General features: G+C 67.0%; 2 protein-coding genes across 15 annotated transcripts in view; both read left to right on the top strand.

Annotated features, from left to right (window-relative positions):
* Positions 1–252: 252 nt before the first annotated feature.
* Positions 253–19,792, top strand: PTPRV (protein tyrosine phosphatase receptor type V). 12 transcript variants are annotated; one of them, XM_059875604.1, is made up of 34 exons: positions 258–2,475; positions 4,049–4,115; positions 4,387–4,435; positions 4,562–4,834; positions 5,257–5,526; positions 5,695–5,958; positions 6,528–6,782; positions 6,881–7,120; positions 7,234–7,509; positions 9,340–9,612; positions 10,808–11,071; positions 11,223–11,489; positions 11,765–12,046; positions 12,214–12,354; positions 12,559–12,769; positions 13,065–13,129; positions 13,941–14,058; positions 14,141–14,188; positions 14,554–14,647; positions 14,733–14,823; positions 14,912–14,988; positions 15,883–16,017; positions 16,499–16,621; positions 17,003–17,163; positions 17,303–17,438; positions 17,767–17,840; positions 17,921–18,077; positions 18,178–18,232; positions 18,352–18,428; positions 18,517–18,645; positions 18,755–18,865; positions 18,944–19,104; positions 19,335–19,470; positions 19,602–19,792. In XM_059875604.1, the coding sequence occupies exons 1-34, from the start codon at positions 2,195–2,197 to the stop codon at positions 19,659–19,661; spliced, it is 5,421 nt and encodes a 1,806-aa protein (XP_059731587.1). In that variant the 5' UTR covers positions 258–2,194; the 3' UTR covers positions 19,662–19,792. The 12 variants fall into 12 exon arrangements, 10 of the variants coding, with proteins under 10 accessions (XP_059731585.1, XP_059731588.1, XP_059731582.1 ...); XM_059875601.1 differs by having other exon boundaries at positions 256–2,475; positions 18,947–19,470; XM_059875600.1 differs by having other exon boundaries at positions 256–2,475; positions 18,944–19,470.
* Positions 19,793–21,211: 1,419 nt separating this feature from the next.
* The window catches only part of LGR6 (leucine rich repeat containing G protein-coupled receptor 6), an 86,151-nt gene continuing 79,412 nt past the window's right edge, over positions 21,212–27,950 (top strand). For 2 of the 3 annotated variants that reach the window (XM_024976933.2, XM_010813594.4), the window contains exon 1: positions 21,213–21,692. In XM_024976933.2, the coding sequence (XP_024832701.1) occupies positions 21,490–21,692 (203 nt within the window). In that variant the 5' untranslated portion in view covers positions 21,213–21,489. Of the gene's footprint in view, positions 21,693–27,950 lie in introns of all 3 variants that reach the window. The other variant, XM_024976932.2, reaches the window with a different exon arrangement.

Here is a 27,950-nt window from a genome sequence, read left to right as displayed (position 1 = left end):
TCCTAGCTGCCACCCACGCGCACCCAGCTGCCTGTTGCCACCAGCAGGGCCAGCGGCCTCCCGCCTCTGACCCCGCGGCCCGGCCTGTCCACACCTTGGCCACAGCCTGGCCCTGACCACTGCCTCCCTTGCAGGGCTTCTCCTCCGGGCCCTGGTCGCCTCTTGCCTCTGCCTGCTTGCTGGGCACGGCGGGGCCGACCCCCACCCCAGACTGCCCCCCGGAAGCCCTTGCCCCTTCAAGCTGCGGGAATCCCACCAGGAACAGGGAGAAGTAGGCACACACGGGGGTGGGGAAGGGGGGCAGGAGTCTCTCTCCACGAAAGGAAAGGCTCAGGCCAAGCCACAAGGGTCAACCCCAGGCCCCCAGCTCTGAGCAGGTCTGAGCCAGGTCAGCCACTCTGGAGGTGAGCAGTAGAGATACCTCATAGCAGGGTCTGGGGGCTTCCCCCACCCCCAGGCACACAGGCCTTCTCCCAGAACCCTGACATCTATTCAGCGACCCATGGAGGGTGGACCTCTGGCTCTCGCACAAGGCAACCCCCATGTCTGCTGTGCTGCTGGGGCACCTGGAGCCTGGGCCCTGGGTAGGGGAGACCCTAAGTCCAAGACCCCACTGGCCTGCCCCTGGCTCACCCAGCAGGCCTCCTGTTGGCTCCCTGCTGGGTTCCTGTCCCCTGGAAACATCCCTGACACCTGCTCCTCCCCTCTGGGCGCCCACAATCCCATCCTCACCCCGCCACCCACTTCCCTGATTCAGCCATCAGAAGGTGACAGCGAAAAGCGCTGTGTACGACAGGCCGGGGGTGGCATGCAGGAGGCGGGGGGCTGTTTTCAGGCAGGGCAGGGTGGCCCTCTGGTGTTCGGGGGCCCGAGCCGGGGGAGCCTAGGTGGAAGGGATGGGGCAGGAGCCTGGGGACCCCTGGCAGACTGGGGGGCGTGGCCTCCAGCTTAGCTGGCCTGAAACCCACCCGTGTTTCCACTAGTGGGTAGCGGGGGGCCTGGGAAAGGAAAGGGGGGCAGGAGGGGGTTGGAAAGAAGGCCACCCTCTCTGGGGCAGGCTGCTGATTCTTATCACAAACAGGAAGCTAGGATACCGCAGGAGTGGGGGGAGGAGGCGGGGATGTGTGCCCCGCACTACACTGCCAGTGCCCCCAGGCCCCTAAGGTCTGAGCCTGCGGGCTGTGAGCGCCCCTCCCCTCAGGGTTTGAGGGGCTGGAGGCTGTGCTTTTGTTTGGAGAGGTGGGGGCCCAGAGGTGCAGAAAGTGGGTGGAGGCCAGATGGGTAACGGTTGGGCACCAGGTAAGACCCCAAGGACAGCTTAGTTCCCTTTGGCTGTATTTGGGGGCGACACTCACCTTGCCTCCTGCTCACCCCGCACCCCTTTCTGCTTAAGAGATGCCTGGACATCGCTGGAGGTGCAGACACAGCTGGGGGAGCCAGGCGCCAGCAGAAGCCTCAGAGAAGACAGGGCCCTGCAACAGCCCCCAGCCTGGCCTGGGCCCTGTCCGGGGTGGCCTCTGCCCATCCAGGGTGCGGGGTGCAGGCGAAGGCCTGGAGGCTGTGGGAGTGACTCCCATCCTGAGCCTCCCCAGCTCCTGTGTGGACCTGCCCCGACGGCGGCTCTCAGGCCACTCTCTCTACCTGCCAATGTGCGTCAGAGCTGGGTGGGGGGCACAGGAAGCCAGGAGGCCCCTGCTGAGCCCTGCTGAGACCAGGGTCCCTGCTCCTCCCTGCTTCTCAGGAGTCCTCTCCCCGGGGGCCGAGGAGCACCCCTCCCCCATCGATCAGAGGGCGGGACCAGTGGTGCTCGGAGCTGTAGGCTGGAGAAGTGGCTCCAGGAAGGCCAGGGGCGCCAGGGCTGAGGTCTCCGAGCCCCATCTCAGCAGATCCCCACCCCCTTCCTCCAACCACTCCCCAGGTCCAGGGCTGGGAGCCCCAAGGTCGGGAGTATTGGGTACTGTATTGGTGCAGTGAGAATTCCCTATTCCTGCAGCACCTGCCTGCCCCGGGGTCAAAGGCTGCGCCCTGATAGAGCCCCTGAGGCCGGCTCAGGACTGGCCCACTGTGGGGGCCCGGCTGCCCCGCCCGCCCCGTCCTCTTTGCTCCTCTCGGAGGAGAAACCTTGATCCCGGGTCCCCCCCCCTGACACACCTCCAGATCCTGGGCCAGCCCAGCGGGCTTTGTGTCCCTGGCCATGTGGGGGAGACAGAGATACAGGGAGCTGGAGAGGTTCCAGCGTGTGGGAGGCTGGGCCATCCAGAGCCTCCTGCCCTTCTCCTCCCGGAGACTATCTTCCGGGGTGTGGGGGTGCTCAAGGCCAAGCTGCCGCGGTGGGCGTGGAGGGGAGAGCCCGGAAGACAGATGCCAGGATGCAGCAGGGGAGACTACTGTTGGCACTCAGGAGCCAGGGAGCCAGCACGCCCAGACTGCCCGCTGCCCGCCTCTGCGTCCGGCCGGCTCTCCCCAGAAGGAACAGTAAGTGAGGCTCTGGGAGGACCCCTGGGGCTCCAGGTGGAGGATGTGGGTTTGTCTGTGGGAACTGCTGCTGGGACCAGACAGAGCCCTTGGGGTACTTTCTGCTGAACAGAGACGCTGGGCTGGGAGGCTGCTTCCTACGTCTGAGTCTTCCTCACCTTCTCGAGCGTTCCCACCCCCTCCACCCCCGACCGGGCCAAGGCTGCCCCCTAGGTTGGCTGGGGGCTGACAGGTGTGTCCCTATGGCCAGGCCCCATCCATAGGCCTAGCCATGGGGTCTGTGCTGTCCCCAGCAGGCCCCCTTTTGTGGGGACTATTGGGCACAGCCTGAGACCCCACCCCTTACCTAAACCCCTGTCCTGTGCACCTTTTCTACTTAGATTTTGAATCAGGCCGTTTCCATCCCACTGCTGCAGGCTCTGTCGTCCAGCTGAGCGCATGCCGCAGGGGAGGGGTGGGGAGGGTGCAGTGTTTCCCCCCTGCGGCCAGACTGGGGCTCCCCCCTTCACGGCAGTTTCCCTGGTTGTTCCCCCACCTCCTCGTTTGAAAGAATGCATGTGTGCATGCGCACACACACACACGTGCAAGCCACCTGGAAAATCTGATGGGCCTGCAGTGCTGAGTTTCCAGGCCCCATCCAGAGGTTGGTGGGCGGCTCTGAGGTTGGGGGCTGGCCGAGTGGGGCGATAGAAGGGTCCGCAGAAGCCAGCTCCTTGCCCAGTGTCTCTGTACCTGCCTGGTGCTACGCGTCCCCCTCCCTACTTCCAGCTCGGGGACCAGGGCCCTGTCCTTTCCTCTGTCTCCCTCCCCACCTTTCCCCTGTCAGCTGCCTTGGGCTGGTGAGTCCTTGGCTCCAGGCTGCAGGAAACTCTCAGCTGCCCTAAGCCTCAGCAGCACCTGTGTCCATGAGGGGGCGGCCGGGGGTGGGGCGGGGAGAGGGTCTAGGTGGAGCAGGCGGGGGTTGGAGGCAAGCACACATCCCAGGCGTCAGGGGTCAGGAGCCCGTCAGGGGTAAGGAGCCGAGGCTGGAGACCCGGGTTCACCCTGGGGCAGGGCTCACTCTTCCCTCCGTGGACATCGCTTCCTCACCGGTGGCGCAAGGGCGAGAAACAGGAGGGCTGTCCTGGGTCCACCACCCCTGCAACAAAGGCCTTTAGAACATGCTCCTCTGTGTCCACAAGGGGACACTCGCTCACAGCTGTCCGTCCACCCAGCACCCAGCTCCCAGCACCACGATGTCAGCAGGAACCTCCCGGTAGGAACACGAACACCCTGTCCTCCTCTCCCCAGGGCAGGGCATCGGGAGTCAGCCGTCTCTGCCCACCCCAGGGCGTTGCTTCTCCAGGTCTGCGTCTCTTCCTGCCTGGAAAGCCAGCTGTTGAAGAGCGCGGAGGTAGGGCCAGAGCGGGAGGCTGCTGTGTCTGCAGCCAGGAGTCGCTCCCCCTCCCCCCTCCCGGGGCCCTGCTGAGAACAGGCTCTGGGTTGGAAAGGCAGCCAAGCTCTCCAGGGAGCCAGGAGCTGAGCAGCGGGGGGCAGGACGGCCCCTCCTGCTACCTCCCAGCTCTCCCTGCAGACGCCCTGGAATGAGACCCCCAGTCCTGTTCGTGGCGATCCTCTGGCTCCCAGGCTTCTTGGCCAAGGTGAGATGGGCGCTGGGGCCGTGGCAGGGTTGGGGCTGCTCTCTGTGGTGTTCAGGCCTCCCGCTGCCCCAAGGGCCCCGGCTGATCTGCACGAAATTGGGCAGAGGCAGCTCCTGCCCAGTCCCACAGGACACAGGGCAGCTGCCCAGGCTGGGGGCCTCCTCACCTTGGTGTCCTGCCTGCTGCCCTTAGGCCACGCCTGGGGTGGGGGACGGACAAGTGGACAGCCTTTCCTCTGCCCCTCTCCCCCACCCTCATACCCCTTCCTTAGGAAGGCGAGTGCCAGCCCCCAGAAGAGGGTCCCAGCTGGGCGAGTGAAGGTAGGTGGCAGGGGACGGGCGAACAGGGCCGTCTCTCCCCTGGGCCCGTCTCTACTCTGGCCCTTCCTGCCCCTGCCTCCTTTAGGGTACAGGGCACTGGGGGCCCTGACGACCCCTGTTCCCCAGGATCGCCTCTGAGGGTGACGGTCAGCAGCCGGGGCAGGTCTGCCAGCCTCACGCTGAACTGGGACGCCCCAGGGCCAGGTGGGCTCGGCCGCACCCTCCGCCTCAGCCGGCTGAGCCCCCGTGGCTCCCCTGAAGGGCAGCTGCTCCAGGCTCACACCAACGCGTCCAGCTTCGAGTTCCGGGACCTGGTGCCAGGAAGTCGCTACCAGCTGGAGGTGACGGCCGTGCGCCCCTGCGGGCAGAACGCCAGCCTCAGCCTCACTGCGCTCACAGGTGCGCGGCCTGCGGGCGGGGGCGGGCCTGGGGCGGGGGCGTGGCCTGTGGACAAGGGCAGGCGAGCCTGTGGGCGGGGCCTGATTGCGGGGGCGTGGTCTGTGGGGGGCCTATTGGCAGGGGGCATGTCTGAGGGCGGGGGCGTGGCCTGGGGGCGGGGGACCTGCAGGTGGGGCGTGGCCTGCGGGTAGGTCCGGTTGATGGGGGCGTGGCCTGCCGGCAGGGGGCGTGATCTACGGGCGGGCGGGGCCTGCGGGCGGGGCGTGGTCTGAGGGCGGAGGCGTGGTCTGAGTGCGGAGGCGTGGCCAAGCAGGATGGTGAGGACTCTGGGGACCACGCTGGTACAGTGACCTGTCGAGGAACGTTAGAAGCAGAGGTGATGCCCGGCCCTGAACCTAGCGCTGCTCTCTGCCTCACCGCAGCCCCGTCCACTGTCCAGGACCTGAAGCTCCACGGCTCTGAGAGCCCATCCAGCCTGGAGGCCTCGTGGGGCTCTGCTCCCGGGGGGCAGGATGGCTATCAGCTTGTCCTCTGCCATCTGGAGTCCCAGACAGTGGTTCACAATGTCTCCACGTCCGCCGGCACCCTGTCCTACAATTTTAGCCACCTCTTACCGGGCAGTGAGTACGGCTTGGAGATTACCACCTGGGCCGCCCACCTCCAAGCGAAGACCAGCACTCGCCAGTGGACAGGTAGGGCCCACGCCTGGCAAGGCCCCAGGTGACAGCCGGTTGGGGGTAGGAGGTGGTCCAGAGCCACGTGCCAATGTGCCGGGCTCCTGGCTCCTGTGCGGGGTTGGTGCCGGGTCCCTGGTTGGGCCCCTTCTCCAGCCCGGTTCTACCCTGCCCACCCTCCTCTAGCTCCTGTGCCTCCAGGGCAGCTGGCGCTGCGCGCCCTGGGCACCAGAGCCCTGCGGGCTTCCTGGTACAGCTCTGGGGGGGCCGCCTGGCTGCACCTCCTGCTCACGGACCTCCTCAGTGGCTTCAACCTGACGGCAGGCGTCACACGAGGTGTCTCCAGTCACACCTTCCCGTGCCTCTCTCCTGGAACTCCCTACACGCTGAAACTTAGCGCTGTCGCTGGGCCTCATTGGGCAGTGGGGCCCAGTGCCACTGAGTGGACCCGTGAGTGCTGGGGATTTGCTGACCACTGCAGAGGTCCCTCAGCCAAGCGGGCTGATCCGGCTATGCGGGGGGCGTCCAGGGTCCTGCAGGGAAGGGGTGAGGCCCGAGGGTGCCCGCCTGCTGGCTGGTGGTAAAAAAGACCCCACCCCAAAGGTGACAGTGATGATGATTGCCGTGTGCCAGTGCCATGCCAGGTGCTTCTGTGTGGCATGTCATTTAACCCCCATAAGTCATGCTGTCCCCCATGATGGTGGGGAGACAGGGACCAGTACCCAGGCTCGGGAGTGTCTGGGCTGGGCTGAGCCCCGGGACCCACTGCTGCCACTGCCTGCCTGTGGGTCTCCAGACAGAGTGCTCGCTCTCTCTGTGCTTTGGCCTCTGCCCCTCGAAGGGGACCACAGCGGCCGTGCTGTGAGGGGGTGCCAGGTCTGGTACTGGGAGTGCTCTCCTCTGTTTCTGTGTCCTTGGCTGGGTCCCAGGACTCGCCCAACATGTGGCCTGTCCAGGGCGCACAGGAAGGAGCCGGCCGGCTGCAAGGACTTTCTGCACGTGTCTCCCTCCCCCCCCAGGTCCCTCCACGCCCCGGGACCTGGGGCTCGCTCCCCAGCCCCCAGGGCTCAGGGCCAGCTGGAAGGTGGGCCCGGGGGCCCGGGAGGGTTACCTGCTCAGGCTGAGCGGGCCTGTGGACAAGACCCTAAGTTTGGGCCCTGGGGCCCTCAACATCACGTTCCTGAGGCCCCTGCCATCTGGACACTACGCTCTGGAGCTGAGAGTTCTGGCAGGGCCCTACGAGGCCCGGGCCCAGGCCACTGCCTGGCTGGGCGGTGAGTCTGGGCTGGTGGGGAACAGGCTGGGGTCCTGCCCAGGGGCACCTGCCTTGAGAGCAGTGGACCCTCACCATCCAGGGCCCACACCCCTCCAGATGCTCTAGCCCAGCGCCCGCAGGGCAGTGGTACCGAGCTGCCCCTGGACAGGCCGGAGGCCAGTGAGGAGCCTGGGAGCCAGATACTGCCCTACACCGAGGGAGCCCCCTGCCTCCTCAGAAATGTCTCGGGGGCACCTGGTGTCACCCTGGTCACACTCCACGGGCCTGGGGCCCGCTCCCAGGTGGACACTGTTTCCGCTCTGGGCACTGCCTCCGCAAGCCCCACAGGCCACACCGGTGAGTGCCGGCCACTGCGTCCCGGTGGCCGAGGGGCTTTGCCTTGGGTGGAGAGGGGCTATCACAGGCCCACACACCATGCGCGGCCTCCTTACCACCCTCTCCTCTGTCAGGGCCCCCCACGCCACAGTCACTCGAGGTCACCGGCAGGGATAGCCCCTCCACCTTGACCATTGGCTGGGCCCCAGCAGCAGGGCCGCGGGAAGGCTACAGGGTCAGCTGGCACCAGGAGGGCAGCCAGAGCTCGCCGGGCGGTCTTGTCAACTTGGGCCCAGACAACACCAGCCTGATGCTGCCGGATCTGGTGCCCGGTTCCTGCTACACCGTGTCTGTATGGACTCGGGCGGGAAACCTCAGCTCCAGCATCCAAAGGGCTCGCGCCTGCACACGTGAGTTCCCGGCTGTGGCCCCTGGGAGGCCAGCCCTGGGCAGTGGGGTGGGTACCAACATCCTTCACACACCTTCCTCTGTGTGCCTGACTCAGGCCATGCATCTAGTCAGGATAGGGTGTTTCATGACCTGTTTGCAAGCATTCCCCACCTCGTGCCATTGGGTCAGTTGTCCACCCATCCACCCATCCTTCCAACCATCCATCCATCCAACCATCCACTCTTCCTTCCAACCATCCATCCACCCACCCATCCAACCATCCACCCGTCCTTCCAACCATCCATCCATCCTTCCAACCATCCATCCATCCAACCATCCACCCTTCCTTCCAACCATCCATCCATCCACCCATCCTTCCAACCGTCCATCCATCCATCCATCCATCTGTCCTTCCAACCATCCATCCATCCATCCTTCCAACCATCCATCCATCCATCCAACCATCCACCCATCCTTCCAACCATCCATCCATCCATCCATCTGTCCTTCCAACCATCCATCCATCCAACCATCCATCCATGCTTCCAACCATCCAACCATCCATCCATCCAACCATCCACCCTTCCTTCCAACCATCCATCCATCAACCCATCCTTCCAACCGTCCATCCATCCATCCATCCATCTGTCCTTCCAACCATCCATCCATCCATCCATCCATCCACCCATCCAACCTTCCTTCCAACCATCCATCCATCCATCCAACCATCCACCCATCCTTCCAACCGCCCATCCATCCATCCATCTGTCCTTCCAACCATCCATCCATCCAACCATCCATCCATCCTTCCAACCATCCAACCATCCATCCTTCCAACTATCCATCCATCCATCCATCTGTCCTTCCAACCGTCCATCCATCCATCAACCATCCACCCATCCATCCATCCATCCATCCATCCATCTGTCCTTCCAACCATCCATCCAACCATCCATCCTTCCAACTGTCCATCCATCCTTCCAACCATCCATCCATCCTTCCAACCATCCATCCATCCATCCATCCTTCCAACCATCCATCCATCCATCCATCCTTCCAACCATCCATCCATCCTTCCAACCATCCAACCATCCATCCTTCTAACCATCTATCCATCCATCCATCCTTCCAAACATCCATTCATCCTCCCAACCATCCATTCATCCTTCCAACAAATATTTAAAGAATGCCTTCCATGCTTAGGTATGGGGTTACATGCCAAAGCTAAAAATTATGAAGAAGATAGTGTAGAAAAGCAGACAGACAAGTAAACATACGGTCAGTGTGTCTATTAAAGCGGCTTACATTGGTGTGTATATCATAGAGCAAGTGTGCACGCACAGTGTGTTTGAACCGTGTGAGTCTCTGTCCTCATGGGTTTAAGATCAAGGACTATGAGGAATGTTCTGTGGTTGTGGCTAATCTTTGAGGGCTCACAGAAGGGCCACCTTAGGGGTCAAGGAAGGTTTCCCCGAGGAGGGGAGTGGGCTGAGGAGCACATGGGTCTGAGTAAGGTGGGCAGAGAGGGGCCTTAGTGAGGGGGGTGTGTCCCCAGGCCCTGAGATTGGGGAGAAAGAGAGAGGGAAGGAGCTCGCAGGGAGGCCCAGTCCTGGTGTGAGCCTGGGGCGGCCAGTGCTGGGGTGGTACAGGCAGAACAAAGTCACCCTTGGAGCTGAGGCCTGGGAAGCAGGGAAGGGAGCAGGTGTGGGGCAGGGACTGAGCTGGCCAAGAGGCTTTCCTGGGAAGCATGGGGGCAGCTGAGTCGAGGCAGGCCGTGTTGGAGACCAGCACTGAGCGTGCGGCCCGGGGCTGGGCAGGGGGCTCGAATCCGCCTCTTGCTCATTCTGCAGTCCCTGCGCCGCCCGTCAGCCTGAGCCTGGGCCTGGCCGCCCAGCCCCCTGCCCTGAGGGCAGTCTGGAGCCCCCCCGCGGGGGGCAGGGACGGCTTTCTCCTGCGGCTCTACTGCCTGCGGCCCCCGGCTCTGGAGGGCCAGGACACCCTGGGCCCTGAGGTGCAGACCTTCTCCTGGACCCGGCTGGCTCCAGGCACTGAGTTCCTGGTGTGGTTGGCCACCCTGCGGGGCCCCGACGAGAGCAGCGCTGCCAACGCCACGGGCTGGACGCGTGAGTGCCCTGCCCACCCCACCGACCGCCCTTGCTGGGTGTCCCGGGGGCTGACCCCTGAGCCCTGTGGTCGGTGAGCAGGCCTCTGGGTTGACGTCAGCTGCTCCCCGGCCCTAGGGCACCAGGATACCTGTTGCCAGCTGGGAGCCCCTGGGTCCCGCCCTCCTGGTGAGAGGCAGGTGGGCGGGACCCAGCTTTGCTCTCATGCAGCACCGTGGTGGGTCCCCCACGCTCTCTCATGGCCAGTATCAGGGACCCCCCACCCTGCTGCCGGGCCCCTCGCTCAGCATTCTCTCACTTAATTCTTGAAACCGCAGCCGGGCACGAGGGCCTCCATCTCAGAGGGTCTCCCGTGAAGGGTCTCGATTACTGAAGCACCGGGCGTGTCCCTCCTTCCAGAGCCACATGATGGGCCGGGAATCCCCCCTGGGGGCCCACACCCTGCCCGGTGCAGTTGGACACAGTGGCCCCCTGCCCTGCTGCGCCCCCTCCACCGTGGTGGGCCCACCCCGCCTGGTCCTCCCGTCTCCAGGACCCTGAGGCTCTAACCGGCTGAGCCCTGAGCAGGCCTGTCCCTCTCTGTGTCTCTCTGAGCCTCAGTTTACAACAGAGGTGTCTGCCACACAGCCCGGGCCCTGGCTCAGGGGAGGGGGCAGAGGCCCCACTTAGACCCCAGACCCGGCCTCTAACCTGAAGCTGGAGCTGGGCTGGGGAAGGTGCTGGCTTGAAGCCTTCGGGTGGTGCAGGGTGCAGTCTGTCCAGACCCTGGACTTGGCTGTTGGGGAGGGTCGGGGTGGGGTCACCTGAGCCAGTGTTCCCAACCCTGCCAAGGGTGGACGGGGGCCTTTCACGGAGGAAGGAGCAGAGGCTGGGCTGCCCCCCTACCCTGCCCGTGCCGTCTGCAGAGGGGCCTCACACAGGCCCCCCGCAGTTCTGGGGGCACAGGCTGAGGCCCTGGCTTGTGTCCCGCCCTCTCCTCCGGGGCCCGCAGGGCTGTCCCTGCCTGTGTCCTTGCCCCAGTCCCCTCTGGGCCAGGACCCACCCCAGTGACTTCCTTTGGCCTTAATCCCCTCTTTCGAGGCTGCATCTCCGAGCACGTTCTGGGTCCTGAGGGTCAGGAGGTGAACGTGAATTTGGGGGACACAGTTCAGGTCCTATACCTCCCTTCTCCAACCCCACCCCACTCTCCCTGCAGGCCCCCTCGCCCCTGCCCTGGTGAATGTGACCAGTGAAGGCGCCACCCAGCTCCGGGCGTCCTGGGTCCACGCGCTGGGGGGCCGGGATGGCTACCGGGTGACCCTGTACCAGGCGGGCGTCCAGGTGCGCTCCAGCCCCGTGGGGGCCCATGTGGACAGCGCCAGCTTCTTGGCTCTGACTCCGGGCACTGAGTACAAGGTGGAGGTGGTCACGCAGGCCGGGCCCCTCCGTGCGGTGGCAGCCAGCACTGCCGGCTGGACCCGTGAGTGGGCGTGGGGACGGGGAGGGGTGGAGCGGTGGGCAGGGCCACCTGGAGCCCCTCCCTTGGGGGGCGCCCCCGCCCCCAGCCCCTCGTTCTGCCTGTGGACAAGGGCCCTGCATGGGGTCAGAGGTTCCCTGCTCTCCTCCCACAGCCCCAGTGGTGCCCGCAGAGCTGCTGGTGTCCATGCAGGCGGGCAGCGCCGTGGTCAGCCTGGCCTGGGCCAGCGGCCCCCTGGGGCACGGAGCCTGCCATGCGCAGCTCTCGGGGGCCAGGCTCCTGTCCCGGGAGCAGCCCCTGGCCCTGGGCCAAGCCCGCCTGGTCCTGAGGGACCTCACGCCTGGACGCAACCTATCCTTGACGGTGCAGTGCCGGGCAGGGCCCCTCCAGGCCTCCACACACCCTGTGCTGCTGCCCGTGGGTATGTGGGCGTCTGTCGGGGGGTGGGGCACCCTGAGCCCTGAGCCATCCCGCCCCGTGCCTTCTCGTGCAGTGGGAGCCCTGCCCTCCCGCCCTGGGCCGCCCCTCGCTCTCCAGATGGGTGCAGGGAGCGGGGAGGTCTGGAGGAGCGCTTATTTCTCCTTGCTGTCATTGCCCCATTTTGGGGTAAAAGTGCCCAGTGCCTCTGAGCCTCTGCATTCTAGCCCCTCTCAGGTGCACTGACCCCCACTCGACACGGAACTCTTGAACCCACAGAGCCTGACCCGGTGGAGGACGTGCAGTGCCAGCCCGAGGCCACGCGCCTGGCCCTGGTCTGGACAGTGCCCACGGGGGATGTGGACACCTGTCTGGTGGTGGCGGAGCAGCTGGCAGCGGGAGGGGCCGCCCAGCTCATCTTCCGGGCCAACACCTCCGGGGGCGCCCTCCTGCTGGCCCCCCTGGCGCCCGCTGCGTCCTACCGCCTCAGCCTCTCGGTGCTGGGCAGGAACGGCCTGTGGAGCCGGGCGGTCAGCCTGGTGTGCGCCACTGTGCCCGAGGGTAGGTGCCTCTGGCCCGCACCCCCGGGGCCCTCCCCCAGCCCCCGCCTGGGCCCTGTCCCGGATGCCACTACCCTGCGCGGCTCATGCCCGGGTGCCCGGCCCAGCCTGGGCACAGCCCTGCCCTTGGGGGCAGCTCTCAGCACCTCACTCCCCCTCCGCTCCCAGCCTGGCACCCCCCGGAGCTGGCCGCAGCCCCCCAGCTGGAGCCCGAGACGGGGATGGGTGTGCTGATCGCCCAGGGCATGTTTGGCGAGGAGGACGGGCAGATCCAGTGGTATGGGGTCATCGCCAGCACCAACATGTCGCGTGAGTCCCGGCCACGCAGTGGGGGCCCCCGGCTACCACCTGGCAGGGCTGGTGAGGGGCCGGGCGCTGACACGGGCAGAATGGATGTCGGGGTTGGGGGGTGTCCCGGCACAGGAAGGGCGTGGGGCATTCTGGAGCGCGAGACTGGCATGTCCAGCAATGCAGGGCAGCCCGGGCCCCACTGCCCATCTGCTCCTCTCCCAGTGGCCCGGCCTCCCCGCGAAGCCATCAACTGCACGTGGTTCGACCACTACTACGGGGGCCGCGACGCCTACCTGGCCGTGCTGCTCTCCAACCCCTTCTACGCCGGGCCCTGGGCCGCGCCCACATCCTGGCCGGTGCCTGTGGGCACAGACGACTGCGGCCAGACCCGCGACATATGTAACGGGCGGCTCAGGCCAGGCTCCCGGTATCGGTGAGGGCCACGGCTGACGGAGGGGGGTACTCCGGGTTTCACTGGGGCCATTCGTGCCTCATGCCAACCAGAGCCTGTGCTGATGCAGGGGAGACACGTGGGGCTTCCTGGCAGGCAGGGCACGCCTGGAGCGCCCCTGTCCACGGCTCTTTCCAGGCGGGGCAGGGGTGGGCTCTGTTGCACTTTGCTGCGGGAGGCGGTGGGCGCTCTGCAGATTCAGGGATGGGATCTCAGGCTCCGCAGGTAGGGGGTGCTCCTGCTGCCCGGGACTCAGCTTCCTGCTCCTCTGCCCCAGGTTCAGTGTCGTGGCCTTTTCCAGGCATAGCCCTGACACCCTCATCGCCTTCTCAGCCTTTTCAGGTAGGCAGGCGCCCGGAGGGGCTCCCAGTGGATCCCGGGTTGGGAGCTGCTGCTGGAACCTCTCTTCTGAGCCTTGTCCCAGCCACTGGTGGGGACCCATCCCGCGAGGCAGTGCTGGGAGCCCCTGGGCCGGGAGGCAGATGGTTCAGGAGGGCTGGGTGGGCTGGGGAGCAGTGGGCAGGCAGACGTGGAAGAAACCTGTCTACCCCCCTGCCTCCACCCTGCGAGATTCTGGGGTAGCACTGAAGCGGTAGAGACATCAGGAAGCCGCGAGTGAGAGACACGTGGGAGTCAGCATGCCTAGCAGCACTCGAAAAAGAAGCAAACAGACAAATTAATCTCGGCAACATCTTCTTTAAACTGAGATACTGAAAATCTATCAACATGTGATCAATTCTTAAAATAATGAGATAGTTTGCATCTATTTTTTTATCAGTAAGGCTCTGCGCTCCTGTGTGCATTTCACACTTGTAGCAAATCTGAACTTTGAGCTACTCCGTTTCCAAAGCTCCGCAGCCCAGGGCTGTGAGGTGACCCGATGGACAGGGCAGCCAGGCCCCGCCCTCCTCTCCCCGACGGGGTTCAGGACCTCCCAGTGCGAGGTGGGCGGGACCACCCAGTTCATCAGGGGCTGCGGGGGGGCCCCCTTACCTGGAGCTCGGGGGACTGTGCTCGGTCCCCATCTGGGGCGCCCCCCGCTTCCGGGGGCTCTGCCTGTGTGTCCTCCCCAGAGGGCCACAGGTCCGGTGAGCAGGCGTGTTGCTGCAGGACAGCTCCAGGCCCCTAGCTCACCCCCACCTGCCATCCACAGAGCCCCGGACCAGCCCGTCCTGGGCGGTGCCCCTCCCAGTGACAGCGGGCATCGTGGCCAGCGTGCTAGCCCTGGTCTGGCTGGGCCTGCTGTGCGGGAGGCGAGTGAAGGGGCAAAGGTGAGTGAGGGGAGGGCTGCCCACCACCGGGGAGGCTGGGGGAGGGCCCGGACAGCCTCCCACCACCCGGACACCCCTGCAGGGCGGAGAAGAGCCTGTGCTCCCAGGAGCTGACGGCTTACAACCTGCGGTGAGCACCCACCCGCGCCCTCAGCCCCTCAGCCCCAACCTCGACTCCCCACCCATCCTCACCTGGGCCCTGACCAAGCACCTGATGGCTTCAGGCCGAGTCGCTTTCTTCTTTCTCTCGGCCTTGGGCCCTCATCTACCCTCGGGTCACACCTCTGCCTCCTGATGTTGGCCTCACACTGAGCAGACTCCCAAAGCGTCCTTAGGGCTCAGGGCCTGGCCCTCTGAGACTCCCGCCCACCTCCACGTGTCGTCCTGTCTGCCCCCCGCCCTGCGTCCCCCGGCTGGAGCCCAGGGCTGTGTGCCCACGTCCGCTGGCACCAGGGCAGGACTCCGCACACCAGGCCCTCTGCCTCCCCGACCCAGGCGGACCCACCGGCCCATCCCCGCGCACAGCTTCCAGCAGAGCTTTGAGAGCAAGAGTGCCCACGCCTGCCAGGCCTTCTTTCAGGAGTTTGAGGTGAGGCCTCTGCCCACAGGGCTCTGGGGGACCCCTGTCTGGTGTGGGGGGCAACGTGGGTCTGTCCCGGCCCCGATCTTTGCAGGAGCTGAAGGAGGTGGGCAAGGAGCAGCCTAGGCTGGAGGCTGAGCACCCTGCCAACAGCACCAAGAACCGCTACCCTCACGTGCTGCCCTGTGAGCGCGGCGGTGGGCGGGCGGGGCTGTGGCTGGCCCGGAGCGGCCTGCCTGCGCCCGCTCCCAATGCACACCTTACCGTCTGCAGACGACCACTCCCGGGTCAGGCTGGCCCTGCTGGACGGGAAGCCCCACTCTGACTACATCAACGCTAGCTTCATTCCGGTAGGGCGGCCCGAGGCTGGCTGTGGTGTCCACTGCGCGTGCAGGCATGCTGTCCTGCCCCGGGCGTCCATGAAGACCGCCCGCTTGTGTGTCTGTGTGTCCTGTGCTGGGCCTGAAGGGGGTGGGGCGCGGCTGCTCAGACTCCGCCCTTCAAAAGAGCGCATGTGTGTCTGTGTGTGTGTGTGTGTGTGTGTGTGTGTCTGTGTGCGTGTGTGTCTCTGTGTGTCTCTGTGTGTGCACATGTGTGTCTGTGTGTGCCTGTGCGTATGTCTGTGTGTGCATGCGTTTGCGTGTGTATGTGTATGTGTCTATGCACGTGCGTGTCTGTGTGTGCATGTGTCTGTGCGTGTGTGTCTGGGTCTGTGTGCGTGTGTGTGTGAGACACACGTGCTCAGTAGAAACACTTAGTCCACCCAGGACTAGACGTCAAGAAAGGCTTCCTAGAGGAGAGATATCTGGGCTCTTGACACAGGATCCTGATGAGCAGTGAGGGGGTGGATGTCCCTGGAAAGAGTTGGAGAAGAGCTGGGGGGGACCTGCGGACAGAGCTGGATGGGTCGTCGGGTGGAGGCAGGAGAGGCAGTGGGGCTGCTGGAGAGGGGCGACCGCCAGGCGGGGCGGGGCCGCTGGGCGGGCAGTGGAGCCCAGGGGGATGCAGGTGGTGTGGGCAGCCGGCCAGGGGAGGCTCCTTGGGGCCCTTCCAGTCTTGGCACCGTCCCTTCCAGGTAGGGCTGTCTCCGAGCCACCCTCCCGTTTGGGTTCCTGGTGCACGTGTGTTCACGTGTGTGCACACGTGCCAGCATGCACACGCGGTCCTCACTTGCGGAGCCCCTGCGTGGACGCACAGCTGTGTGCTGGGGGCCCCGGTTCATGTCTTCCCGTCCCCCGTGCCAGGGCTACACCCACCCGCAGGAGTTCATCGCCACCCAGGGGCCTCTCAAGAAGACCCTGGCGGACTTTTGGAGGCTGGTGTGGGAGCAGCAGGTCCACGTCATCGTCATGCTGACGGTGGGCATGGAGAACGGGCGGGTGAGCACGCTGCAGCCCCAGGTGGCCACCAGGCGGCAGGCTTTGCCCACAGGCCTGGCTGTGGGTCTGGGAGGCGGACAGGGACGCGGATCTGGCACCCAGGCTCCCAGCTGGACTCGCCTCTGCTGCCTCTGCTGTTTCTACAGTGCCCCCTCCTGCTCCCGGCCCAGGGCCAGGGGTGGTGGAGACAGGGCAGTCCGTCTTTGCTTTGGACACACCTCTGAGCCCTCCTGTGGAGCGGTGTGGCCCAGCCAGGTGACCCTGAGTAAGGCTGTGCAGTTGCCCCAGGAGCCCGGGCACTGCCTGGAAGCCCCAGGGGCCACCTGAGGTCTGGGGTGGGGATGCTGGGGCCCGTCTGGGACGGAGTGGCTTCTGGACGAGGAGGGCGGCCTAGAAGGAGGGTGGGAGGGATGCCGACCGAGCTAGGGTGGCTGGGCCCAGCCGCCCCGCCCCGCATCCCCACGCTGCCCTCCGGCCCTAGGTGCTGTGCGAGCACTACTGGCCAGCCGACTCCAGCCCGGTCACCCACGGGCCCGTCACCATCTGCCTGCTGGCCGAGCAGCCCCAGGACGAGTGGACCACGCGGGAATTCCAGCTGCACCACGTGTGTGCCCGCAAGGGGAGCGGGGGGCACTCTCGTGGGAGGGGCAGCTCACCCCTGGGTCTCTGGCCTCCTGCCAGCCCGGGAGGCTGGTGGTTATGGAAGGGCTGGGAGGCAGAGGGGAGACTCAGGGTCATCCAAGGCCGGGAGAGAAGGGACGTCTCCGCCTGTGCTGCGCTTGGCTCAGGCCCCCGAGCCCCATCTGCCTCCCGGGCCGTGACCTCCTGGGGCAGCGGTGCCCCTTGCCTGGGCACCCCCAGCGGGCAGACTCCCCGGGAGGCTGGAGGAGGTGAGGGCAACATCCTGGGGGCGGGGTGTCTAAGCCCACCCGCAGGGTCTGGTGGCAGGATGAGGGCTGAGAGAGGACCCCCGCCCCACCCCCAGGCTGCCCAGCAGCAGCTGCGGAGGGTGAAGCAGCTGCAGTTCACCACCTGGCCGGACCACAGTGTCCCCGAGGCCCCCAGCTCCCTGCTGGCTTTTGTGGAGCTGGCCCGGGAGCAGGCGAGGGCTGCCGTGGGCGCAGGGCCCCTCCTGGTGCACTGCAGGTGAGGCAGGCGGCGGGTGGGGGGCACGGGAGCCCCTGCCCTGGGCCCTCCGTCCTCCAGGGCCCGCCCTGCAGGCAAGGCAGGCCCTGGGCTGGGGGCACGGGGAGGCCCCTCACGGCCTGGCCCTATGTCCCCACAGCGCGGGTGTGGGCCGCTCGGGCACCTTCGTGGCCCTGTGGCGGCTGCTGCAGCAGCTGGAGGAGGAGCAGGTGGTGGACGCGTTCCACGCGGTGCACATGCTGCGCCTGCACCGGCCACTCATGATCCAGACCCCGGTGGGCCCGCGGCGGGGGCGCGGGAGGGTGCGGTGGGCAGGGCCGCAGGGCGCCTTCGAGGGTGCAGGGCCAGTGGCCTTGCCACAGGATTCCAGGGGGCAGGGAAGGACCCTGAGGGACAGCCACCCTCCTAAAGGGGCTTGTTTCCCTTTGGGCGGGGGTCCGCGGGGGTTGGTGGGTGGCCCCCCGCCAGCTCTCACACGGGGCCCCACAGGAGGACTCCCAGAGGTTCTCCCTTGTGCCGGCCACCGGGATGGTTGGGTCCGGAAGTCTGGAAGCCATCTGCTGGGTCACAGCCCCTTAGCCAGCCTCCCCGCCCCCCCACCAGAGCCAGTACGTCTTTCTGCACAGATGCCTCCTGAGCAGGGTCCTGGAAGGGCCCCCCAGCAGCCGCACTGCTGAGTACGTGTGCTCCGGGAGCTGCTGGAGGGGGTGGGGTCCCCCTCCCTCCTACTACCAGGCCGCTGACTCCATCCACACAGGGTTGCAGAGACCCACAGCGGGCACTGGGCAGCCCCGGGCACCCCCCATGTGGCCGGTGCCCCCTGCAGGCCACAGCCCATCCCCGTGAGGAACTTTGCCCGGGTGTGCGCGGAGCGGGCTGCCGACGGCAACGCGGGCTTCCTTGGGGAGCACCAGGTGGCCGGGGGCTGGGCAGGGTGGCGTGGGGTCCCCTCGAGCCAGCGCTTCTGCACCCGGCCTGCCTCACAGCGCCCACCCCCGCCCCCTCGCACCCCAGCTCCTGCTCCAGGCCCTGAAAAACGAGGCCGGCTCTGGGATGCCGTCTCCCAGGGGTGAGCAGGATGGCACAGCCTCCAATGAGTGCTGGCGGACGCTTGGGCTCGGGTAGACCGGGCACGGGGCACGGGCGGGGTTGGGCCTCCGGCAGGCTCACCCCTGCCCCCTCCTGCAGATGGCTGTTGTCACGAGCGGCCCCCTTCGGCAGAGAGCGGCCCGGCTGGGGAGATGCTTGAAGCCTGGCTCTTCCCCGTGAGCACATGCCCTCTGACTGTGTGGGCAGGCCTGGGGTGCTGGGGGCCCTAGAGCTGAGATGGTAGGGACATCCTGTGCTCTGCAGGGCGGGCCCTCTGGCCGCGACCATGTGGTGCTGACTGGCCCCGCGGGGCCAGCTGAACTCTGGGAGCTGGTGTGGGAGCATGGGGCCTGCGTGCTGGTCTCCTTGTGCCCACCGGACCCCCAGGAGAAGGTGAGGGGCAGAGCAGAGGCTGGGCCGCTGGGGGCTGGAGTGGGGCACGGTGCGGGCCACGGGCGGGGTCAGGCCGGCTGGCCGAGCAGCCCGAATGGGTCTGCCACAGGAATTCTGGCCCACGGAGACGCAGCCGGTCGTCACAGACACGGTGACCGTGCGCTGGGTGGCGGATGGCAGTGCTGCAGGCTGGCCCTGCACCTTCCTTCACGTCACACACGTAAGCTGGGCCGCGTGGTCGGGGGGGCTCCACGGAGCCGCGGGTCCCCCGGGCAGCCGTGCCAATGTCTCTGCCCAGAAGGCGAGCGGGAAGGAGAGGCCGGTGCAGCGGCTGCAGTTTCCATGCGGGGAGCCGGGCCAGGTGCTCCCCCCCGAGACCCTGCTGCCCTTCCTGGCCGCCGTGGGCCGGTGCTGCCCCTGGGACACTGAGCAGCCAGGCACGCTGCTCAGCCACTGCAGGTGCCGCTGGACGGGGCCCCGGGGAGCGGGCGGAGCACACATGGCCTCCTGGCTCGGGGCAAGGGCCAGACGACATGGCCCCCTCCTCGCTCTGTCCCGACACCCTCTGGGAACCTGTGCCCCTCAGCCTAGGCCCAGGCTGGCGGTGGCTCTCCTGGGTGTCCTTCCCCGGTCCCCCAGCCCCCCGGCCCAGGCCCCCAGGTGCTCCTCCAACTTGAGGTCAATTGCAGCAAGGATGCGGCCCAGCTGGGCACCTTCCTGGCCCTGGAGCAGCTGCTGCAGCAGGCAGGGGCCGAGGGCGCCGTGGACATCTTCACCGTGGCCTTGCAGCAGTCACAGGCCTGTGGCCTCATGACCCCAACGCTGGTGAGCGGCCCCGGGGCTCAGCCTCGGAACGTGGGGGCGCGAGGGGTCTGCCCCGGGCCGTCTGGGGCCCTGCTGCCCGTGGAGGCCGTGCAGCCTCCCTGTCCTCACCGCGGCCCCCCGCCTGCCCCCAGGAGGAGTACATCCACCTCTACAGCTGCCTCAACAGCGCGCTCTCGGACGGGCTGCCGTGACTTGCCCAGGCGCTGCTGTGCAGGAGGCGGTGCCGGCCCGGCAAGCCCACTGTGGCCCCGCTTCCCCGGGAGGGCGGCCTGCACGCCGGCCCTGAGCTGTGAAGGGCAATAAAGGGTGTGGTGAAGCCTGAGGCCGAGTGTGTTCTGTCCATGGAGACTGGGAGATAGGGGTGCTTTCGGCCTGGCCGTCCCTCCCGCCATGACCCTGCCCAGGGCCGGCGCTGGAGGGTGGCTGCTTCCCGGCCAGAGCAACCAGGTTTCCTCTGCCCCCGCCCTCCACCAGTGAGGGAACCCGGGCAGGGGAACCAGGAAGGAGGGCACAGGTGCCCACCATGGTGACACCATCGCTCACAGCCTCCCCGGGGCTGGCCAGGGGGGTCCCGTATCAACTGCAAGGCCGTGGACGACTCCTGGGGGGGAGTCTGGGGGACACAGAGAGGCCGGACAAGGCAGAGCCCCTCAGTTGGGGGCAGACCCTGAGGCGGGGAGGGGCGGCACCCAGCTCCTGGTGAAGGCCTGTGGGACGGGAGCAGGGGCAGGGGCCTCCTCAGGGTGGGGTGCGGCTCCGGGGCCCCGGGCTGGGTCACACGCTCTTCACACGTGCATTTATCAGGAGTGGGACTGGCCCACACGACCCTCCAGAGGCTGGAGACACTGAGTCACCACCCCCCGCTGCCCAGGGGCCACAGGGCTCCCGCGGCCGGAGCTGCAAGCGCTGACCACCCAGGCCTTCCTGGGGCTTGTTTATGTCAGGGCCCTGCCCACTGCGAGGCTGCAGGTCAGCTCTCCCCCTTCCTGGCCCAGCTGTGCAGCCCCAGGGCCTGGGGGGGAAAACACTAGCAGAGAACTGGAGGAGTGGGGAGCGGCCTTGGTGGGGGGAGGGATGGTCCTGGCGGAAGGACCCCTGGCCGCCCTGAGGCCTCAGGCTGCTGCTGTATTCTCAGGGGTGGCGGGAGACCAGAGAGCAGGAGGGGCTGGAGTTACCCCTGCCAGCCGGGTTTGGCCCCCACGGGCGACCCCGGCTTCAGATGCCCACTCTGTCCCTCAGGCCTCTGTCCTGGCCCCGCCAGCCAGACTGATGGAGCCGCAGCTGGCCTCCGGGGGCGCGGGGTGGGGGGCCCTGACCTGCCTGCGCTCAGGCCGGCTCTGACAGCCAGGGGGTCGCCCGCCGGCCCCGTCCGGTGGGAAGCAGGTCAGAGCTCCCGGGCTCACAGCTACTGGGCGGGTGGACATCACCCCTTCTCTGGTGGCGGCCTGGGGGTTGGCGGAAGGCTGCTCCTTGTAGCCCCAGTGACCGCCCCGCAGGCTCCGCCCCTCACTGATGGGCTCTGAGGACCAGCCCTCCCGGGATGACGGGTGCGAGGGCAGCCGGAGCTCCTCGTCTGGGACCGCCGACCCCCGCCCCCTCAGCCCCCACCAGGGATGAGCTTGAACAAAGCCCGTCCCTCCCGGATCCCGGCTCCCTAAGGCGGGAACGGTGCTGGGGGGGCTGTGGGAACGCTCTAGGTGTCCCGGGGCGGGGCTCTTCCAGCCCCGCCCCCAGGCGGTCCCCCAGGCAGGAGGTCCTGCGCCCAAACGCCTGCAGGTCCGCGCTCCGGACTGTTCACTCTTTCCTTTCCTGGATGAAACTCCTGCCAGTTTGGGAGGAAGGGGAGCGGGCAGGCGAGGTTTCCCTGACTCCTCCTCCGCGGCCTCGCCCTCCCTTGCCAAGCCCAGCCCGCGAAGCTGGGAGCAAAGAGGCGAAGCCTACGCCTGTCCGACCGCGCGCCCCGCCAGCGCCGCACCAAGCCGGCACTCCCGCCAGGTGCCTCCGCCGCAGGCCGCCGAGATGCCCCGCGCGCCCCGGCTCCTGCCTCTGTGGCTGTGCGCCGCGGCGCTCTGCGCCCCACCGGCCGCCCCCCCGCCCCGCCCGCGGCCCGGCTGCCCGGTGCCCTGCCGCTGCCGCGAGGCGGGCATTCTGCTGTGGGTGGACTGCTCCGAGCGGGGGCTGTCCACCGTGCCGGCGGGCCTGGACCCCCTGACCGCCTACCTGTGAGTACGCGCACTTCCCCCGGCACCTGCCTAGCTGCGCGGCCGCCGCGCTGTCGGAGCCCCGAGGCGCAGCACCCTCTGCCAGTCCTGGGCTGTGGGCTGAGGGTGGGGAAGCGCAGTCCCGGGCGGGCAGAGCTGAGTCAGCCGGGAGTCCGGGCTCCCTGGCTCGTTCCCACTTGGCCCCGGCCTTGGGGCTTCACGATGGGGACCTGGCCTGGGCAGAGGGGAGTCCCCGAGCCCTGAGCAGAGGGGCCAGGGCCGGCAGCCCCTTGTCGTCCTGCTGGTTTCCTCTCCGGAAGAGCAGCACCCAGGACAGTGGCGGAGTGGACTCGGTGGAGGAGACGGGAGGGCCCCCTGGGGGACGAGGCCAGCAGAGCTGTCACCCGAGCTGGGTGGCCTTGATGGGCATCCCAGAGGCCGGGAGAGGGGCCGCCCACTCTCAGCTCCTGCAAGAGGCAGCTGCGGCACCAGCCCGGCTCACGGTGGCCTCTGGCTCCCCAGGGCCTCCCCGAAGTGGGTCCCAAGAGGCCGTGCAGGAGACACTCATTTGTGAGCAGGCGCCAGGCTGAAAACCAGAGGACTGTTTTTAGTTGGGGTGAAGGGGACTGTACTGGGGGCGGGGAGGGGGCTCCGGCCTATCACTGGGGCCGGAGGTGGCTGAGGGCACATTCCAGGCCCCCTGCCTCCCTCAGCTCTGGGAGAAGTGTCCCGGCTCAGCCCTGCCCAGGCCCCACGACCTCTTCCAGGGTGAAGAGAGCATGTGGGCGAGTCCGGGCGTCAGTCCGGGGTCATCTGTCTCGGGCTTTGTGGCCTCGGGATTCAGGACCCACGGGCTCTCAGGGGAGCGGGTCGTGCTGAGTCAAGCAGGTATCTGCTGGATTAAATGCCCGGGGCACCTCCTCTTTAGCTGTTTTGCGTGTGCGCGGGGTGTGGGTGAGGACATGACTTCCTGTGAAGACAGGGTTCTGGGGCTCAGCTGAGTCTGGGAGAGATTTCTGGGGGGCAGAAGAGAGGCCCTGCCTCCATGTTGGGGGCCGGCTTCCCCAGGCCCACCCTCTCTCAGGGTGTCCCCAGCTACCCTGCCGGAGGGCTGTCCCCACTGTCTTGTCAGAGTCCCCCTGGAGCAGCATCTGGGGTTTTCTGAGCCGACCCCACGCCTTTTGGGGGCCTGAGAAAGCCCTGCTCTCCCGGGACCCAGCCCGTGTTTCTGGGGGTGGGACAGAGGGTCGCGTGTGGCCTGGGGACCTTAGCAGGGGCCCCGCAGTGTCAGGGGAGGGGAGACGCAGGCCCTTCCCCCTCTGGCCTGATTCCTGTGTGGGTGGTGAGCGCAGCCGTCTGCCTCTCTGGAGGGAAGCCCCGGCATCAGAGTGCTGCACGGTGGGGAAACGCCGGTCTGGCCCCAAGGGGCTCCGTTCTCGTCGGGGACCGGCCAAGCTTGCGTCTGATGTCGTGACCAGCAGGGCCTCTCCTCTGGGCCTCTCCAACCCTGGCCCCCTCCTGCTCCACCCCCAACATGGTCACTCAAGTCCTCTAAGCCTGAGGTCCTCATCTGTACGTGGGGATAGGTGTGTGGCGGGCAGCATAAGTGCGCTGATGTGTCCTGTAAAGTCGTGAGCTCCTGACACGTCCCAAGCAGCTGTCCTGCCTCCTGTCGGGTGTCCGGGGTGGGGAGTGGGTGGGAGGGAGAGCCTGGAATCTCGGTGGGAGGGAAACTGACCCCTCAGGCGGTAGGGGGAGGAGGGGAGGTGGCCTCAAGGTGCTGGCCTCAGTTAGGACTCGGCTGCCCTGGGCTCGGGGTCCAGCCAGCTATGAATACTGGGGAGGTGGGGGTGGAGTGGACAGGAGTCTTCCTGACACGGGAGGAGAAGGCGAGAGGTCAGATCACTTGGATGCACAGGGAGTGGCCGGCCAGAGGGTGCCCTTGAAGACACTGAAGGAGCCAGAGACTGAGCCGTAGGGGTGCCGAGGAGCCCCGGGCTTGGGGGGACAGCCTGCTGCTGCCCACCCTGGGGGGCCCCTCTGCCTGGTCGCTGTCACAGTGCACACACTTCTGGCTCCTCTGTCTGGGCTCCAGGGATGCCAGAAAGTCTTCTCAGTGCCCCTGCCATCTCTGGTTTAGCTGCAAAGACGACACTCCCCTGGGGTTGGCTGCCAGGCTGATCAGGTGGGAGGGGCAGGCTTTAGCACCGCAGGCCCTTGGGCATCCCTCTGGTCTGCGGTCTCAGTGAGACTTGGTGTGGACATTCTCCCTGGAACTCGCCTGGGATCAGTGGCCCCGTCTCTGGGGCGACCGGAAGGTGGGGTGGCCACGCAGCAAGAGGCAGACACACAGCTGCGGGCAGTGCCCAGGGCTGTCCCTGACTTGGGGAATCGGGTGGTACTCTGAGTCCCCACTTTGGTCAGGAAGCAGGAGGGGAGCGGTACTGCTTGGAGGGGATCGGACCCCTCAGCCTGCGTTTCCACCACCTTCTGCTGCCGCGGCTGGGGGCCCCTCCAGGGTGGGCAGTGGGGGGCTGACAGCCCACCGCTGTAGGCACCCTCTGGCCAGCCGCTCCCCATGCATCCAAGTGTCCTGATCTGACCTCTCGCCTTCTCCTCCCGTGTCTGGAAGACTTGTGTCCACTCCCCCCCAACCCCTCATTCACAGCTGGCTGGACCCCGACCCAGGGCAGCCGAGTGAGGCCGCCTCCCTTCCTCCCCCAACGGCCCGGGGGCACTTTCCCTCCCACCGAGGCTCCAGGCTCTCTCTCGCACCCCCTCCCCACCCCGGACACCCGACAGGAGGCAGGACAGCTGCTTGGGACCTGTTGGGCGCTAACGGCTTTACCAGGCAGCTTCCTGCCTCCTTCGGTCTCACTCGCTGCAAGGCTGCTGTGATGACCCCCGACTCTGACCCCCTGACCGCTGACTCCTGACCCTGACCGAAGGAAGATTCTGGGCAGTCCGCGTCCATCACTGCTGGGGGCACAGGTCGGAGGCGGGGTCACGGCAGAGCAGGGCTGGAGTCATCTGAGCTGGTGACCTGGGCCCGATTCCTACCTGTGAACGGAGCTCACACCTGCCTCACAGGGACGTCATCTGGATTCAATGAGGCAACGTTCCTAAAGGGTCTGGCACAGTGCCTGGCCCCTGGGGAGAGCCTGGTGTTAGCAATGTTGTTATTAGGGTGGCCAGGGCCAAGAAGTGTTAGTCAAGGAGGTCTTCCTGGAGGAGGAAGTGTGAGGAAGCAGGGGGTGGGTGGAGAGGTGTGGGGTGGATGTGTGTGCCTGGTGGAGGCTGAGAGGGCAGAGAGTAGGCGCAGGGAGCCGCGAGGAGCCCCTGGGACCTGGGCCGGCTTAAGTTTTCTCCTGGCTGATGTGGACGCAGAGATCTGCAGTGGGGTGGCGTGGGGTGGGGTGGCATGGGGTGGGGTGGGCGGAGCCACAGCTGGGAGACCCCAGCTCACGGAGTCCAGCAGGGCCTGCTGTCTGAGGAGGCAGAGAAGCACACGGCCCGGGGGAGGGCAGCGGCCTTGGGGGCTGAGTCTGGGGGACCCACGAGCCTCGTCTCATTCTGGAGCCCAGAGGCCTCCCTTTCTGGGCCAGCCCGCACTGGTCTTTTCTAGAAGATTCTAAGGGCATGAGGTACCCCTGCAGAACTTGGGGTGTGAGCTCTAACCGCCAGCCAGTCAGCTGCTTGGGTACACGTCCCGGAACATTTCAGGACTGCGGTGCCCAGGGGTCTTGTTGAGAAACGGGGTGGGGGAGCCCCTCCCAGAAGCAGGGTCCCCCAGGGACCTTTGGGGGCAGGCCCAGGGGTCGCTGGAGGAGAGTGAGCAGTTCAAAGGAGAGGCGGGAGGCAGCCCCAGGCAAAACAAAGAGGAAACCTCTGGGGTGGCGGGCGGGGCGCTGGCGAGGAGAAGAAAGGCTGCCTGGGGGTGCTGCTGGCCCGCTCTGAGGGGCTCCCCTGCAGCAGCGCTTCCGTCCGTGTGCATCATACCCGCCGGCTGGCAGGGTCAGGTGGGCGTGGGGCCCAGTGCCCAAAGCGGAGGCCCTGACTGGCCTGGGTCGTCTCAGCCCCTCTGCCCACGGCCTGTGGCTCAGCCCCGCGTGGTTTCCGACTGCCACTCATCCAAGGCTGGTCCTGCGCACAGCACCCAGGCTGGGGCTGGGGGTGGGTGGGTGGGAGGCACCACCAGGCGGAGGGGGCCAAGCCTGGGGCCATGTGTCGTGTCTGGTGTGAAACGTTGACACCTGTGGGTGGGTCTTGTTTTTCCTGTGAAGGGGGAGCTCTGGGGTCTGGGCTCCAGGGCCCGAGGCGCTGCCCGTCGTCCGTTCCCTACCCTCCCCGCCACCGGCCGTGTGCATCAAGCCCCCGCCCGGGGACCTCAGCGCAGGGCCTTCCCCGAGCATTGTTTGCTCTTGGGTTCCTGGCACGGCGGGTGCTGGGGGGATGGAGGAAATGACCGGTCTCCCGTGGTGCCTGGAGAAGCGGGACACCCGGGGATGTTCCAGGAGGAAGAGCCAGGACTTCCAGGAGGCTGCGGTCTGCAGGATCCAGCTTCTGCTAAGAAGCCGAGTTCCGTGGAATGCGCAGGTCCTGAGTGCAGCACCGGGAAAGAGCGGCCCTGGGGCGGGCCGAGGCGTGGGCTCTCCTTCTGCCCCAGGACAGACCCGGGGTCTCTGAGGACCCTGACGGTCCCCAGGAGCAGGGCTCTGGGCACCTGAGTGGGCTCGGGCCCCTTGGGAAGCTGCAGGAGACAGCGATGGGAGACATTTCCACCCTCTGCCCCCAAGCTGGAAAAGACAAGGCTTCTGAGCCCAACTGAGATGGACTCGCTGACTTGGGGCTCTCCTAGTGATGGGGGCCCCTCTGTGCTCACTAGTCCCCTGATAACGGGAGAGGCTCCCAATGGCTGACACCAGTTCAGGCCTTGCCTCCCCCGCGGACGTGGGAGAGCAGTTCTCCGAGGGGAAGGACACCCCAGAGGCCCAAACTGGGCAGAGAGCGGAGAGTCTTTCTGGAAGCCGCAGGAGGACACGGTGCAGAGGAGAGCTGGGGGCTGGCCTTGCGCCCCCCGAGCCGTGCCAGCGGGCGGGCACCGGGCAGTGGGCGGCTGGGGCGGGCCACTGCCCTGCGACAGGAGCCCCCGGGGCAGAGGCCCTCTGTCCAGCCCCTCGCCCCTCACCCCAGTCTGTCTCTCACCTGTTTCCTTTCTGCCCTCCCTCCCAGCTCCACCGCGTGGGGGAAATGCCCGCACTTCCCATCCTGTACGCTCCCAGGAAGTCCAGAAGCTTCTTTGGGAAAACACTGGGCCATTCCTGGGGCCTGCGGACCTACCCGGGCCCTTGCCACCCCGGGGCCGCCTCCGTGGCCGTGTGAGCCGTGAGGGGGCATCGGCCTGGCCCACCTTACCGTAGGGAGTGGGGCTGCCTGCCTCCCCGCGCTGTGAGCCCGCCTCGCAGCGCCCAGGGGTCCGGCTCTGGGGTAGGCAGACGCCGGGCACCTGAACCCCCACCCACCGCCCCGGCCGAGCAGTCCCTGGGAGCCTGTTTCCTTCCCGCCTTGGGGAGAGTCAGGGGTTCCCCTCGCCACCTGCCCGCTGCGGCTCTGCCGGGGGTGGACGCGGGGTGACTCTGGGAGACCGGCGGCCCGGAGCAGTGGGCGGATGGCTGCCCGGGAAGGCGCTGCAGCGGGGAGCCCTGGCCGCTGGTGGATGCGAGATTCAGACGGCAGGGGCTGGAGGCCGATGGCCGGGCTGGGGGAGGGGACGCACCCGCGGGTTTCTCTCTATCGCCTCCCCGCCCCCACCCCCCGACCCCTCCGTCCCTCCCGAGGCGGGCCTTCCAGAGAAGGGATTTCTGCCTTTTCCTCCTCAGGTCACGTTAAAAAAGCAAAACACAGAAAACAAAAGCCAGCTCGAGGTGTCGGGCAGCTGGGGTGATTGTCCAGCCTCCTCAGGCAGCTTCCGGCCAGGCAGGGCGCCCCCCTCGCACCGGGCTGCCTGCGGGGAGGTCTGGTGTGCTTGTCCCGCGGGCAGGGCCAGTCTCCGCACTGCCCTGTGTGTCTGTGTGTGTGCCCAGAGCTGCCTGCTGGGGCCCGCCTGCTCCTCCCGTCCTCCGGCCCTCTGGAGGAGGCGGTGCCCACTGTGGTGCCCGGGACGTGGCCACCGCCTCCTCCCCGCCTGGCCTCCGGGGTCCTGGGAGGGAAGCTGAGCCAGGCGCCTGGCACCCTGGCGCCTGCAGCACAGACGAGGCTTGCTGGGGCGAGACCAGAGGG

This window comes from Bos taurus, chromosome 16 (assembly GCF_002263795.3).
Source record: "Bos taurus isolate L1 Dominette 01449 registration number 42190680 breed Hereford chromosome 16, ARS-UCD2.0, whole genome shotgun sequence".
Classification (NCBI taxonomy): domain Eukaryota; kingdom Metazoa; phylum Chordata; class Mammalia; order Artiodactyla; family Bovidae; genus Bos; species Bos taurus.
This window is presented reverse-complemented; position numbering and strand designations above follow the sequence as displayed.

Bases quoted from the DNA above. Each gene is read 5' to 3' on its own strand.
- PTPRV (XM_059875599.1), top strand. From the start codon at position 2,195: ATGTGGGGGAGACAGAGATACAGGGAGCTGGAGAGGTTCCAGCGTGTG. The intron at 7,121-7,233 runs GTGAGTGCCGGC...CTCCTCTGTCAG, and splicing joins AAGCCCCACAGGCCACACCG to GGCCCCCCACGCCACAGTCA. The intron at 12,770-13,064 runs GTGAGGGCCACG...CCTCTGCCCCAG, and splicing joins AGGCCAGGCTCCCGGTATCG to GTTCAGTGTCGTGGCCTTTT.